Raw genomic sequence first — 16,807 nt, 5'->3', positions numbered from 1 at the left:
CGTGTCCAAATAACCATCAGAAAGGTCTCGTACGATATATTAGGTAGCTGTAGAACTCCCTCTGTGACAAAAGAAAGCCACAATGCTTGTCTACAGTAACTAGAATCACTCAGTATTAAACCCAATACTATTTTTGTGGGTGATCTAAACATCTCCACAAGCACAGAGACTCCCGGACTTTGAAAGTACAAATGCCCTGGAATAATTAGTCAGAGTACCCACTAGGGGGAATAACATCTTGTATCTTGTTCTTACTAATAAGGAAGCTACTTGCACCATCCCTTGCATATCTTTATCACTTGTTAAGTCTGACCCATAAAACAGTCTCCTTCAAAATAAAACTGAAACCAGAGATCCCTTCCACCCAAGGTTCCCTTAGAAATTTCTTTAAGACAAACTATCTACTCTTAAGTGACACACTGGCAAGCTTCAAATCCCAGCAAACCCTGTTAACTCCTCTGAATACGGAGAAATGTACACCAGCACACTATACCATCATGTAAATAGCTGCATAGATGCTAAAGTACCCTTTAGGAACAAGTTCAAGGCAAAACACAGAAACAAACCCACATGGTAGAACCATAATATCAAGTTTTATAATAAAAGGAAAATAAATTTGTCCAAAAGTAAGAAGAGTTATTCCCAGAATGTTAGAGCACTTGCCACTGGAAAAAAAAAATCAGGAGCTTAATAAAATTCACCAAAGCCAAGTTTGAGGCTAAAGTAGCTACCTATGCCAAAGACAATCACGAGGCATTTTTTGTTATGTTCATAATTTCAAAAATACAGTGTAGCAATGCACTGAGCTGATTTTGAATGATGTTACCTATAATTAGGCTGAAGATATAGCGAATCTACTGGCTGATTTAGCTCTAACCTTTTCCCTCTCTCCCTTCTGTCTGCCCCTAAAATTTACCTGAAACTGGCTCATCACCAGCTAAAAGTGCTATTCAGAAGGTAAAAATATTGCATCAATGGGTCCTGACAACATCACTGGATGCGTCTTAAATAGCATGAATCCTGATTTAGCCACACCCATAACAACACTGGTCAATCTCAGCCTCCATATAGGTTTTGTACCAAGTGAATGGAGAACAGCTACAGTCATTCCCTTGCATAGGAAGGACCATCCACAGACCCGTAAGTCTGACCAGTCTCATATGCAAAGCCATGGAAAGACTTATCATGGAGTTAATCAGTCAGGACATAGTGAACTTCCCAACACTGGACCTGTCAGGGGATTCATCAAGGGCAAGTCATGCTTATTTAACCTGGTGGATTTTTTTGAAAAGGTCACCAAAGCAATGGATGAAGGCAAAATGGTACACGCCACATACCTCAACTGGCTAAAGCTTTTGACACAATTCCCCATTCAGGCATAGTGAAAAAGCTAAATAAACTGAGAATAAACCCCCTGCGTCACCCACTGGATTGCTAACTGGCTCACAGATAGAATGCAGGTAAACAAAACAGGAGAAGTTACCTCCACAAACAGATCAGCCACCAGTGGAGTCCCCAGGGTTCTGTGAAGGGACATCTGTTTGGCTTGTGCTTTTCTTAAATAACAGTCGATACCAAAGGACTCTGACTGACTAAGTTTGCATTGTTACCAGACAAAAGCACTTACTTGATGTGCAATAAATTATTTTCGTGTGCTATATTTTTTTGACGTTTTGCTGGTATTCCTAGCCTACAGTTGGAGTTTGGTTGTATTCATTTTTTTGGTGCCTTTTTGGTACTTTTTCTGGTTACTAAGTTTGCAGATGGCTGGAAGTTAGGACCTGTCATTGAATTCCCAATTGACTTAGCCATCCTGTCTCAAATAACTGATGCCAAATCATAGACTGAAACTTAATGCCAAAAAATGCATTATTGTATCCTTTGGGAAGTCATCTACCCTGGGCCCCTAAGAGTTGACCTAGTTCTTCAGGATTTGGAAGCTTATGTGGACATTGATCTAACTTTTGACCAACATGCGTCTAGTGTTGTAAAAAAGTCCTATATTGTACAGCTTATAAACAAAAGGATTGTGTCTAGATCAAGGGATGTCATTCTCCTCTTTACTCAGCCCTCCTTAGGCCAGTCTTTGACTCTAATGCCCCTTTGCAAACAGAACAACTGGAATGCACATAGAGATACCTTACTAAATGAATACAAGGCCTAAACAACATGTCCTACATTGAGCAACTCAAAGCCCTGTCACTATACTCAGTATCCTACAGACTGCTAAGAGGTGACTTGTGTCTGGACTACAAGGCATTATCTGACCTATTACTGATAATTTCCTGCACATCAGCAAGTCAAATGGCATCAGAAATAATTGGTCTAGGAATATAAACCTCTTTTTCAACATCAGCAGAATGGTTTGGATGGTCAGATATATCTCGCAGAGGATACTGCTACTCTGGAGCAGCCTCCCCATCAACATAAAATAAGTTTCAGCCCTGTACATTTTCCAGCGCATCATAGATCTATGGATAGGAGAGAGAAAATTTACCCTAGGACTGCCCCCTGTACTACTAATGCTTAATCCTTTGCATGGGTCCTCTCAAACTGTCTATGGTATGATCCCAGTTATTCTCATTAAGGGTAACATGTAAATGTGATATTGTTAATTTCATTCATTCCTCAACTGTTGGGTTCAGATCTGAGACTCTTATCCAACTCGGCTGCTTCTACCTGATCATTGGATCCTAGAACTCTCAAGCTCCTCCCTTTACCCATAATACCCCACCAACCTAACATAACTCAGATCTCGTTTGCCGCCATTAGATATCAGACATGGATTCCTTAGCTCTCTAGAATTTGTTGAGTGTTTATTGGATATTTCCATCTTCCTGGTGTAATGAATCAGTTAATTTTTATCGTGTATTTTTCTTCTCTTCCCTCCCGTAAGTTAGTAACTTAGATTTTTTTGTCTATTTCTTCAGCTACCGTTGTTTGGTACTTTTCTCAGTACTATTGTTGATATCTCTTTGCACTCTTCCGAGTACTCTTTCAGTCATTACTGGTAGTTTTTCCTTTTTCTCTCTTTCTACTTTATTAAAAAATAAAATAATTTTGTTATAGCTTTTTAAGGTAGTTTTCCTTTGTTGTTGTTTCTCTGCAAATTGTTTTTGTGGGAGTTCTCCCTTTTGTTAAGATCTCAGACAAACCCTCTGGGTTTAAAAATGTGTTTCCTGTGGCACAAGCTTCCCAACTCAGATGGCCACAGAGAATGCATATACTGTGTGGGTCTGGCACATCTTGATGTGGACTCTGTGATCTGCTCTGGCTTTAACACCAGGACCTTAGCAGATCACAGGAATAAATTAGTGCTGTGAGGTTTCCTGTTTTCACCATCTTCTTCTTCAGTGACTGGGGCTCAACCCACTCAAAAAAGCCAGATAAAAGCTAAATTAATACTTTGATTAAAGAAAAGGAGTCCCGTAAAAAGCCTCCAGATCAGTCCTTAGCATTAACTTCAGCTTCTTCAATGGAGACTCCTGCTAAGGTTTACAAAAAGTCAGCTCTGTTGGTCTTGGAACTGACAGTTCAAAAACCTAGGTCTTCTCAGAGCCTTACTCAGCTGCTTCTGTTGCATCCATTTCCATCCAGATAACTTCTTCCTACCTAGAAGGTTCGCCTCAAAGGCACTCTAGGCCTCCTTCCCCTACATCCTCTCTTCAGTCATCCAGAAGTCTTTCAGAAGCAGACGTGGACAGGATAATGAGGAAGTTCCTCAAAGCATAAATACAGATGGGGGTTCTTCCGGCTCCGAACACTACAGGGTCCATGAGCCGACATCTTTCGACTTCCCCTCTGGTAACTCCTTTTCCAGTCTGACCTTCTGTTTCAGAGCCGTCAGATCTAAGATCTCTGGAAGTGTCTACTTTGGATCCAAAGACTATTTACTCTTTGACTACGATGGTTCCCCTGAACTGACTGGCACCAACTGTTTCGGAGCTGAAGGACTCTCTGAGCCATAGCATTGGTGCCAGATCCATGGGTTTGGAGTCAACTCCAAAACTTTTGGAGCCATCTCTGCCCCTCAGAGCATTGGAGATGGATAGCTTGGGTCTGACTCCCTCCTCAAGTGGAGTGCTGGTGGGGTTGCAGGAGCCGACGATCTGAGAGGTTCCAGCTTCAGAGCCATTGACTTCTCTTTCCCCTTGATGTTTTGCCTTTGAGGTTGTGGAGAGGCTTTTCTCCTTGGCTGAAGAAAAGACATCCCTGCCCCCCTCAGATCAGATGACCCTGCCTTATACTGTTCTTTGCTCTGAGAATCTTCAATCTCTTCCAGTGGGACAGGCAACCCAAACAAGCATCCAGCTGGTCTGTCAGGACATTGTTATCTCTCTTCTGACACTTCCCCATAACACTCCACTGAGGAAGTCCCAAGAAAGAGAATGTGTAAGAGGAGGCACTTGGATTCCCCCAGGAATCTCTCATAGGGTCATGGATTTTGATGAAGGGGAGGGGTCCCCCAGATCACCATCTGATGATGTCTCCTTTGGAGACATCCTAGAGCTCCTGAGACAAACAGTTGGTTGGTCTTCTGACATCCGGAGGAGTCAGTGTTCCTGGAGGCTTTTGGGTCTGGCCCATCTACTTCTTGTGTGACCCCACCAGGTGACGAACTCAATCACCTAGTCTCTTGGCGGGCTTGGAAGGAGTGAGATACTGCTGAGCCTATGCCAAAAAGACTGACAAAATCCTAGTTCCCCCTAAGGTCCATACACACTGGAGTCCCTGTTGATGCCATGGTTGTGGTTGCATCTACAAAGAAAGATCTAGCAGAACAGAGTTCTTCTGTTCATCCCCTATACAAAGTTTAGGGCATTGGACAGATTTGGGAAGTGTTTACAGTCAGCTAACTTTACCCTTAGGTTGCTGAATTACTTGGCACATTTTATGAGACTGCAAAGAGATATGAATAAAGGAGCTTACCATATCTCTTTCTGGGTCCATATCCTCTGAGGATGGAAACAAAATCTCCTCGCAACGGGCCACCTTGCAATCTGTGTCGAATGTGTCCGTGAGGTTGATCTCTTATGCTGTTGGAGGTACCTTACGGATGGTGGGTTCAGGCATAGCCATCAGAAGACATGCCTGGACATGCTTATGTGATTTTGTGGAAGCATTTAAATCTTTGTTTGTCAGTGCACCCTTTGATGGATCTTCTCTGTTTCACCCCAAGGTTAAGGACACACACTCCAGGTGTAAGCAAGAGGAAAAGAGCCTGTCTGCTGTGGGTGTATGTTTTTCTACTCATCAAAGATCCTTCTCCAGAAACCAGCAAGGTGGTAGAAATATGTGGTTTAAGAAATCACAGGGTCCTTTCTAGGATTCACGTGGAGATAGTTCCCACAAGTGCAGAGAGGGGAATTTGAATGGAAGACCCCATCCTTGCAGCAGAGGTGGTTTGCAGAACCAGGGCTTTAGAGATTCTTTCTCAGATAGGCCCAATTGTCCTTCTTTGGAGGTAGTCAGCGGTCATCTATCACTGTACCAGAGAGCCTTACTAGCTATTGCAAAAGATTTGTGGTGGAGAGCATCATATCCAGAGGTTATACTTTGCCATTTTTCCTAGCCCCTCCCACAGTTATGAAGAAAGTCCCCGATGTTCCACCCAGTCAGAGGGAAGCAGCATGTCTAGAAATAAAAAAGCTGCTAGAATAAAGAGTCATCCAAGAGGTCCCCAAGACCAGAGACGGTGCCAAAAAAAGACAGGAGACTTGAAACCATTTCTGGATCTTAGCAAGTTAGTTAAACCAGTTTGTTCAGTATGTGAAGTTTCAGATGGTCGTGGTTCAGTCCATTTTGCCTGTGCTGCAAAAAGATGACTGGATGTGCTCGCTAGATCTTCAGGATGTGTACTATCACATCAAAATGAACAGGTTCTCCAGAAGATACCTATGCTTCCATTTGGGAGCCAGTCATTACCAGTTCAGAGCACTGCCCTTTGGTTTCACCAGAGCCCCCAGGGTGTTCGCCAAATGCATGACAGTGATAGCAGCTCACTTGAGACTGCTGGGATTCCGGGTGTTTCCATGCCTAGATGACTGCCCCAACCAGCTGTCGACCACTACAGGCAAGGGGATTACTTGCTTTAGTTGTGTTCTCATCTAGGAATAACAGTCAATTACAGCAAGTCTTACCTCACCCCAACACCAAGTCTGGAGTGCATAGGCACTCGTAAACACACTACAATCCCAAGCCAAGAAAGTGATCCAGAATTCATCTCTTCCAGCCTGACTGATACTACATACTTTGGGTTCCATGGCGGTAGCTATCACCCTTGGTCTGTTGGCCAAAGTTCATATGAGAATCCTTCAATGGACTCTGTCGACTCAGTAGTCCATTCTTCAACATCCATTATCAACACTAATCAAGAGGACTCAAGTGTGCAAAAGATATCTGCTGTGATGGATTCATTCAAACCAGCTACACAAAGGTTGCCCCTTTGTTCTGCCCCACCCCCAAGGCCACAGTGACCATGGATGCATCCCCGCTCTGGTGGGGAGCACTACATGGGAAGAACACTCCAAGGTATGTGGTCCCCTGAAGAGGCCAAGACATATATCAGTGTACTGGAGATGAGAGCTGTCCTCTTACCATTGCAGCCCTTTTAAGACATTCTCCCATCTGGGACAACTGCGATACAGATGGACAAAAAAGTCTGTAATATGGTACATCAAAAAAATAAGGGGGAACCAGATCTTACCCTCTTTGTCAAGAAGTTATGAGAGTATGGCAATGGGCAATCTCTTTCTAATAACAATGCACATTCCGGGGAATTGCAATATAATTGCAAACAAATTAAGCAGGTCCATTCTGATGCCTGATGAGTGGTCTCTCAATGTCATTGTAGTGGAGAGAATTTTCCATCAGTGGGGCCAGCCATGCTGCGATCTATTTGCCTCTCCTCTCAAGAACAAGTGCAGCAGGTTCTTTGCTCTGATCCTACCATCAGGAAAATCACTGAAAGATGCTCTAGTTCACCACTGGCCCTCTGGTCACCTTTATGCATTTCCTCCCTTGATACTAATGCCAATTTTCTTCAGAAAGCAGTTTGGTCAAATAGCACAGTTATCCTCATTGCCCCTTTTTGGCCTTGTCAAATTTGGTTCCCATTCCTCTGGCCTCATCTTCAACATTCACCTTGTATTCTGCATCCAACTCCAGACCTTCTGTCTCATCTGACCGGCATGACTCATCTAAGATAACAGGCTCAAGTTAACTACATGGTTTCTCCAGTTCCACTGATTGCTAGACAGCCCAGGCTCTCCTCCCCAGTTCATCACATTTTATTGTCTTCCCCTAAAGGCTTCTACTAAAAGGCTTGCAAGACTATATGAAAGAAATTTGTCTTTTGGGCCCTTAGAAAAGATCTGGACTCTTTCAGCAACTGTGCCAGCTATCCTTGAATTTTTAGCTTCAATCTTCAATGAAGGAGCTAGTTTTTTGACTGTTAGTTTATCTGGCTGCCATTTCTAATTTCCACTTGGGTGAAAATAACTCTAGCTTCTTCTAAACTATACAAAGCCTTTCTCAAGGGAGCTTTTTTGCTTTGACTTTTGTTAAAATATCTTACTCCTCCTTCGGATTTAAATATAATGCTTCAGGCCTTAACTCAACCTCCCTTTGAACCTTCAGCCAAAGTAGGCCTAAAATTTGTGTCTTAGAAAACCATTTTTCTAGTGGCTATTACATCAACTAGAAGAGTATCTGAACTCCAGGCTCTATCTTCAAAGCCTCCTTACCTAATTTTCTACTAAGACAGGGTATCATTGCAAACAAACCCGTTCTTTTTACCTAAAATAGCTTTTGAGTCAGTTATTAACCAGGTCATTAATTTCCCCGTTTTTCAAACAAAGGAGAGCATATGTTACAGCTTTTAGATATGCATAGACAACTTCATTTTTACCTTCATAGTACCAAAGACTTCAGGAAATTTGATCAGTTATTTCTTTCCTTTTCTACTACCAGATTAGGTAAATCAGTATCTAAAGTTACATTTTTCAAGTGGTTGACTGATTATATAACCTTTGTCTGCAGTAAATTAGGACTGTCTTTACCAAAAACTCCAAGAGCCCATTCCACAAGCTCTATGGCAGTTTCTACAGCTTTTTGGTCCAGAGCATCTGTAGATGATATTTGTGCAGCTGCAACTTTGGCTAATTACCACACTTTCATTGCGCATTACAAGTTGGATTTATTTCCAGGAACAGAGCAGCTGTTGGCTCAGGAGTGCTCCAGAATATTCTTCCATAAGGACCTCTCAAGGTTACAGTACCTGGGGACTCTTTCCCATCAGTTGAGGAACAAATTAAAATGACAAAATCAGGTAAAATGCTATGTGCTCACCATAGCATTCTGTCTGTGTTGTTCATTTTCATTCTTCCTCGACCGATGGGTATAGTCTGCATGGGCAAATTGCTTAGTTCTGATGCATGCTTAGTTTTTAAATGAATAGTTAGTTAATTAATTAATTAATTTTTGTTTTCATTAATGAGACTCTTACATTTGGATTAATCTCCTATTTTAGGAAAATCGTATGTTACAGCAAACAATGCAGGCCCTACAGGGTGAATTGGATAATCTCCGTGCTGACAACATCAAACTGTATGAGAAAATAAAATTTCTCCAGAGCTACCCAGGCAAGGTAAGTGCCAGCATGTGTAGAGAGTTTTAGAATATTCATTCATTCTTTTACTCAGCTGTTTTGCAAACCACTTGTCCTGGAGAGCTGTGTTGGTAGCAAGCTAAATCAGGGAAGACCAGATTCCTAAGTCCCAATACCAGTCTACAACTCATTTTGTAATATCCCTAGATGTCTCCAGGCAAGCTGAAAGATGTAATTCCTCCAGTGTGCTCTGGATCTACCACACAGGGTCTCCTCCTAGTGGGCCATACCTGGTATACTTCCTGTAGAAACAGTCAGGGGCAGCCTGACAGGATTCCCAGGCCATTTCAGCTCACTCTTCCCAACATGGCGGAAGACATGCTGTACATTGAGATCCTGCTGGATTGTCAAGCCCCTCACTCTGCCACTAATTTGTTTGTCTACACTGATGAGTGTCTTTTTGCACTGATTTGTCTGTTCCTTCTTGACTTCGGAGAGGATTTTTTTTTTGTTTGTGCTAGGGGTCCACCAGGGTGGCTTATTTTTGCTAGTAATCCTAGGTTTGACTCAGACAAGTACTCCCTCCTCTCTGCAGCTATGAATGTGGTTGTACAGTGCTTTTGTGTACAGCTCAGAGTAGGCCTTGGTGTCACCTGGGTTCGGAGGGGCTTGGACATTTAGTTTGAGGTAATTGGCCTTAGCAAAGTTCTTAACAGGAGTTTGATGGGGGATTTGAGTTAGTTTTAATACTAAAGGGGATCATTTTGTGGTCAGATCTTACTCGGGAGGAGTTAATGCATGGAAGGAAGCAGAATCCTCACATGTCCATGAGTACTAGGTCTAAGTTATTTGTACCTCTAGTTAGAGCTAACTAGTTGCTCCAGGTCGTTTGCATTGAAGAAGTCCAAAAACCTCTGAGCAAGTGAATTATGGGTCATATGTCTCAGATTTTATGGAGGAGTAGTTGAAGTCACCCATAAGTTTGGTATTAGGCTGAATGTTTAGAGATTCCAGTAGGTTTAGGTAAGGGTGTGGTTTTCCAGACTTATGTTAGGGGATCTGTAGCTAGCAAGGATATGATAGGGGGGTCGCACCTATGGATAGTTGGGCATGGAGCAGCTCAAGCGAGTCATGTTGTTGGACCAGTCTAGCAGTATACTTGTCCTTTATGAACACTGAGACACCTCCTCCCTTTGTCTTATCCTGAGCTGAGAAGGATCGAAATGTATGAAAGGCATTGTAGCCTTTTATAGCTGGGGTGATTTCTGTGGTTCTGAGGCACGTTTCTGTGACTGCACATATGTCTGCATTCTCCTTGGTGAGGAGCATTTCCAGGGAGTGCAGTTTTTTTTTATTTACACTCCTAGCATTGTGCAGCAGTACCTTTAGGTAGTCCTGAGTGATAATTATATTGGAGGGTTTAACAGCTTGGCACAGCTAAAAAAAGGCACTATGGGGATAGATAAAGTTCTTCCCAGTATCAGGAAGCCAAGTTGTGACAAGTGCAAACCATCTCTGGCAAAGCATTATAGTTTGTTGATCATGTCTCCCCAGGTTGACAGATATTGGATCCCCTTGTTGTGACACCAGAAACTAACCCACTTATTGAAGTCAGTCATTCTCTGCTGGTAATGTGGCATAATCATAGGTGAAAGTAGGATGCTTCTCGAAGCTAGACTCATACCCACCTGGGACACACATTCAGAGACCTCTATCATGTCTCTCTTCATATAGTCCAGTGAGGCACATCATAAGTGTCTACACCCACATGGACTATGACCGTGTCATACTGGTACTTGTAGTTTAAAGACCTAAGTGCATGAGTGATCTGGTGGATCCTGGCCCAGACAAACAATTCACTGTGATCTTCTCCTTGTTTAGCCTGGTAAAGGGGACATCGGTGTGTCTTACAATGAAATCCCCAATAACTAGAATATTTGATTGTGTGATGTGTTGCCTTAATGGGCTTGGAATCAGGGCTACTATGATTTTCAGAGTTACGTGTTTTGTGAGGTGCTGTCTTTTTTCATTGTGCGTAGGGCCACTGAGAGATGCTTTTAGCAGGTCTTGGAGGTTTGGGTAGATTGCAAGTGAGTACCTCTGCATATGTGCATCTATGTGTTTGTTCCTTAGTGTTGGTAATGAGTGTTTTGGGTGTAATACTAATAACCTGGTTTGCATTTTTTGTGTGTGTATGTAAGAACTTTGCCTCCAGTGACATTGTGTATTTACATCTTTCACACACTGTGTTTGTCTGTTCTAAAATTAAATGGTTGTCAATGATCATGAGGCAGTTACTGCACTGCCTCAGGATGCCCATATCCACCAGGTTAGAAACAGAGATGATAGGGAAGCACCTAGCTATTATACTAGCTGGAGTAGTTGCTCCCTCAGTCCCTACATCCCCCTTGTTTTTTGGTGTGATTTTTAGGCCAGGGTGTGGATGTTTATATCAGCAGACATATGGGCAGTCACAGAAACACGGTTCAGAACCATGTTTGTTTTTTTTGCATCCAGCTACTCTGTGAAGGAATCTAATTTCTGCCACTTCTACCCATAATCTCATCCTTTAAATCACTACTCAAAATTTCTGACAAGAGGTGAGGATGGTGCAGTACAGTTGGGTAATTTGAACTTAACATAATAACAAATGTTTGAGTGATCACTGCTGCAGTAGCCTTAGCTGTATGGGTTATATCCTGCCAAGGATATAACAGTCGGACACTTCCAAAGCTTCAGGGCACCTTCCACACACCCAAACTGTCAAGCAGCTTGAGCTGTGCTGACTAAAACACAAGTCTGGATGCAAAGCCCTTCAGAGATTTCCTGCCAGCAGAGAGAAGGGAGGCTGAGCCGTAAAAGGACAAGGCTAGTGATAAAATATAAATGCCCACACCCTGACATAAAAAGCACACCAAAAAACAATGGAGATGGAGGGAGGGAGCCACAACTGCAGCAGTGATAATTCGAACATCTACTGTTATGGTAAATTCAGCTTACACACATGTACTATGTTCATCATATTAATCACTGCAGCAGTAGCTTTAGCTATATAGGTAGATTGTCATAGCTAACTGTATTTGGGAGGTGGAAGGAGAAGGGTCCAGAAGCCCCTGGAGAATGGTCCTAGCAAAGCCTGATCTAGACCTAGAGAAGGAATCCAGTTTATAGTGCTTTGTAAACATATGTACAGAGGGCCAAGTAACAGATTCTAGAATAGTTCTAGAATCCAACCATTTCCAAAAAGCCATAAAAGAAGCCAAGGTCCTTGTAGAGTGGGCCTTGACCCTGCCTGGAATAGATTTGTCATGGTTAGCATAACAAAAGTAATAGCGTTAGACAACCATTTGGAAATAGTCTGTTTTGACACTGGTTGTCCCAGCTTCTTACCTTCACAAGAAATTAACAATTAATCTGACAATCTGAAAGACTTAGTTGTGTCAAGATAGTACCTGAGTTGTCTGTGGACATCCGAGTATGGTGCATCATTTCTCCCTCATTTTAGGTTAAGGAAAGAAAACTGGGAAATGGATTGTTTGACTTAAAATAAACTTGGATACTACTTTAGGCATAAAAAAAATTAGTTCTCAAAGAAACCCTGTCCTTGGGAAGAGGAGGTAGGGTTGACTCACCATAAGAGCTTGCAACTCAGACAACCTTCTTGCAGAGGTCAAAGTAATCAATAAAATTGTTTTCCATGTTAAGAACTTCAAGTCAGCCAGATTAGCTGATTAAAATGGAGCAAGTGTTAGTTTTTCTAAGGCAAAGTTAATATACCAAGGAGAGGCTACCAGTTTACTTGGAGGCCTCTTAAGCAAAACCCCTTTCAAAAAACATGTTGACATGTGACTGCTGTGAAAGAGGAAGATCCATGGGCAGACATACTGAAATGTCAATGAATGAACTTTGATGGAGGAATAAGAAAAGCCATAGGATAATAACTCACACAAATATTGTAAAACCAGAGAACAACTAGCTCTGAATGGGTGCTGGTTATGTTGCTGGCACCAACTAGAAAACCTTCTCAATTTGCTGATATATGATTTTCAAGTAGCAGACTTTCTTGCCACCACTAATACCTGCTGCAGGTCCTCAGAAAACATGTGCCTAGACGGAATTAAGACCCTATCATCCAGGCAGTCAATTGAAGATGATGGATTTTGGGGTGTCTCAAATACCCCTGTTCTTGTGAGAGTAAACCCGTTCTGTGAGGAAGCTGTGGTAATTGCCCCTAGCCATTTCCAAAAGAAGGGAGAACCATGGTTGCCTGGGCCAAAATGACCTTGGGGGATTCTTTAAATCTCTAGAAGTACCTTGGCTATTAGTGGAAATGGTGGAAAGATATACAGAAACATTCCTGTCCAAAGAAATGAAAAGGCATCATTCTTCCAGGCCTTCTTGCAATGAGTCCTGGGAAAATAATTTTCCCAGTTGATTGATCATAGAGGATGCAAAGAGGTCTGCTTGAGGAATTCCCTACAGTTGGATCAAATCTTGGAAGACTTCTGGATCTAGTTTTCATTCATGAGAGTCTGCCCTGGTCCTGCTTAGTTTGTCTGCCACATAATTTTGTTCTGAAGGAATGTAGAATGCCTGCAGAATGAGATTGTGTTGTGAAGTTATATCCCAAGCTAATATAGATAGTCTCCAAAGTGGGTACAGCCTGGTTCCCCCTTGCTTGTTGATGTACCATGTCACTATGGTTTTGCCTGTAACTGCTTGAAGAGGTCCCGGGGACCAAAGATGGTTTAATGAATTGAGTGCCTTGATCAGGGCAAGCATCCTTGATATTTGTGTCTGTCCTTGGTATCCCAAACCCGCTGCTCTTTCTTCTCTTCTGAAAACACTCCCCAAGCAAAGTCTGAAGCACCTCTAGTGACTGACTGCTTTGGATCACAGAAGGAGAAGGGGAGACCTTGATTTAAGTTCATCTCTTGTCTCCACCAAGTGATTTCTCTTCTGATAAGTTGAGATCTGAAAAGATAGAGGGTATTGATGCTGGGACCAAAGGGATTTCAGATTCCACTGTATCTTTGTCATGTGGTGTCTTGCCAGGGGTATTATGAGAATCATAGATGTCATGAGACTCAAAATCCAGAGGTGTGCCCTTGCAGTAACTGAAGTCTGAGTGGAAAAACTTAGAAATAGATCTAAAGAGCTAGTTTTTCATGTGGAAGAAAAGCTCTTTGAACTAAGGTTTCCAGTTGGCATCCCAGAAACACAGACCTGTATGACAGAAACAGGAAAGACTTTTGAATGTTCTCTTGGAATCCCAGCTTATGCAAGAGATCTCAAACCGAAGAGAGAGATTCCTGACATTTTGAAAAAGACTCTGCAAAGTTAAGCAAGTCCTCTAAATATGGAAAAATGTGGATACCCTGTAGCCTACAATGAGCTATAACTGGAGCTAGTCACTTTGTGAACACTCTTGGTACAGTGGATAGTCCAGAGGGTAAGGCAGATAACTGATAATATGATCTAGACACATACAACCTTAAGAAACACCTGAAGTCTGGATGAATAGGATTGTGATGATAAGTATCTTTTAAGTGCAGTGTTACCAAGAAACTTGAAAGAGGAAGAAGAGGCAACAGGTTGTGAAGTGATGCCATTTTGAATTTGTGCACTATCACAAACAGGTTTAGGAAAGAAAGATCCAGAACTGGTCTCCAAGTATTTTCTTTCTTTGGGACTAGGAACATCTTTGAGTAAAACCCCTTCCCCACCTGGGAAGGAAGAACTAGTTCTATCACTTCTTGGGACAGCATGTGATAAAGAACAGGTGGAAACAAAACAGTCTGATCTGCAAGATGAGGAATGACTAGCTGCAAAGGAGGAATTTCCTCCCACTACCATCTGTAACCCTGATGAATGATTTCCAGAGCCCATTTGTTTGAAATGATCTGTTGTCAAAGAGAAAAAAGGAGATTCAGACTTTCTGGAAGAGAAAGAGAGCCAGGGAGGGAAGGGGTAACAAGGTCTCTTGAATAGTTATTCAGACTTGTTGGCATGTCCTTGGTTTTGGGAAGTTTGAGACAGCTGTTTGATATATCTGATGAGGTACATCCCAGATGGAATGTTGCTATCTAAAATTGATTTGATCAGTGCTGAAAACAAGTGAGCAATAACCTCTTCAGATCTGGATGATATTCCCTTGGCTATGAGCTTCACCAAGTAGAAGGGTTTCCTAACAGCCATTGCTACATGGTGATCAAAGCAGAAGGAATTATTAACCCAGTTTCCCAGGTTTCTAGCTGCATTTTCATTTTGAAGTGAGGTGCTGTCATTGCTGTGCGCTTTGGGGGGGTCTGTCAAATGTTGCATTTTTTGCATTTAATTTAAGCCCATTTTCAATGTACCAGGCATTTAAAAGTGCAGCCTCCTGCTGGAAGTTTTCTATGTCAGCAGGAGATTTGACAGTGACTCATACTCTGCAGCAGTCTGAAAACTTCGTTGGCCATCGGTCTTGGTTTTCAGTCTGCAGGTCAGAGAAGTAAGTAATAAACAAAAGCGGTTCCAGCACTGAGCCCAGTGTGACACCACTGCTCACATTCATATTCTTTGATGCTGTCATTATTACCTGCACTGTGTGGGTTCTGTCTTTTAGCAATTTGCTATCCATGTAGTTGTAATGGATTTAAGTTTATTACTTAAGCTATATGGAGAATGCTGTCAAATGCCTTGGCCAAATCAAGGTAGACTACGTTTACAGGGTGATTGTTGTCAACAGATTGTGTTGTCTTTTCAAAGAAGTTTACCAAATTCGTTATATAAGTGCTACCATTTGCAAAACTAGAGTAATGTGGATCTAGTCTGTGAATTTTTTAATTGTCAGTGTTTTCAATATGTCTTTGTCAAACATGATGATTTTTAAAAACGTGACAAGGATACACAAACAGTAATAATAAAAGAAAACTCACATTTAAATTAGTTTCATACATTAAGCATATTTTTTCTATTCAACAAATTTATTTCACTCCAGCATTGGATAAATTGGCCAATCCCTGCATTCCCTTAAATTTCACCCCTCTTTCTGAACATCATTGTGCATGTATTGTTCCCGTAAATTCCATTCATTTTGGTTCAATTTGCTCCTCCCCTTTTTTAAAGATCACACCTCCAGTTCTTTTACATCCTTTACAATATTCAGTACTTCAGTTATGGTTGGTTTAGGTTTTAGTTTTCCATTTTCTAGTAATTGCTTTTTGGTAGCCCATAGTAGTAAACTTAGTAGAGCCTTACCATGTCTAGGCAATTTAAATCCTATATCTCAGCTCAAAATAATAATTTCCTTAGTTGCAGTGATTTATCTCCCCTACATTTCTGACAAAGTACTTTGCAGGGAATTTTAAATCTGCCAACTTTTTACATTCCCAACAATATGTTCCCAAATACCTCTGCCATTCCCATCACATCTCCAGTATTTGTTATCAGCCCTGAGGAAACTTTCTCTGAAATCTGCTTGGGGTATAAACTATGTATACAAACACTTCCATGCAAAAATCCTAGACATTCTGGACTTTCTTGCATACATGGGGGGTCACACAGATGCTTATTCATTGTGACTTTGTGAATTGTCTTTTCGGTATCTCTTCCCAGTCTTTTTCAAACTATTCTGCTTGATTCTTATAGCTGTCATGCATTATATCATGTACCTACTAATTATCCCTTTTTAACAGCAGCTTTTCTGCTAGACTCAACTAAAAGCTCATCAATCAGGGTTGGCCTTTCACTTAGCACAATGTATCAATTTTCCCTTTGTCTATAATATGTGAATCCCTGGGAGGGAAGACAGTCTGCTGCATGCCGTCCAAATTTCTGCTTGGCCTCTTCCCACTCAGTTACCTTTCCCTTCCTAGTTACTTGCTCCTAATGCCTTGTTTCCTTTGCTAATTTTCTCCAGTAAATTCCAGCCTCCTCTTGCCTATTTTCTATATCCATACTTGGAGTAATTCCTATTGGTAAAATCACCTTTCTCCATTCATGTGTTGGCTTAGTTTTCAGAATACTTTCTGCTGTCTTATAAATGTAATAGTCTGTATGGTTAGCATTCTTCTTAAGGGGCTACATCCAAAATGCTATTCTCTATGCCATCCTCCTTATTTCTTGAACCTCCCATCACCCCCCCCCCTCGTCATCATTATTTTTCACTTTGATTTATAACCTTCTGCTGGAAATGTATATTTGAGGCTTAATTGA

The 16,807-nt window shown here is 41.7% G+C and overlaps 1 protein-coding gene across 1 annotated transcript in view; it reads left to right on the top strand.

Moving 5' to 3' along the window:
• The window catches only part of CUX1 (cut like homeobox 1), a 3,879,009-nt gene that overhangs the window by 3,584,129 nt on the left and 278,073 nt on the right, over positions 1 to 16,807 (top strand). The window contains exon 18 of the mRNA XM_044054027.1: positions 8,531 to 8,647. Coding sequence (XP_043909962.1) covers positions 8,531 to 8,647 — 117 coding nt within the window. The remainder of the gene's footprint in view (positions 1 to 8,530; positions 8,648 to 16,807) is intronic.

This window comes from Protopterus annectens, chromosome 13.part0 (genome assembly GCF_019279795.1).
Source record: "Protopterus annectens isolate FY-2018-M chromosome 13.part0, PAN1.0, whole genome shotgun sequence".
Taxonomy (NCBI): Eukaryota; Metazoa; Chordata; order Ceratodontiformes; family Protopteridae; genus Protopterus; species Protopterus annectens.
The sequence above is the reverse complement of the archived record's forward strand: the minus strand, read 5'-3'. Positions and strand labels throughout refer to the sequence as shown.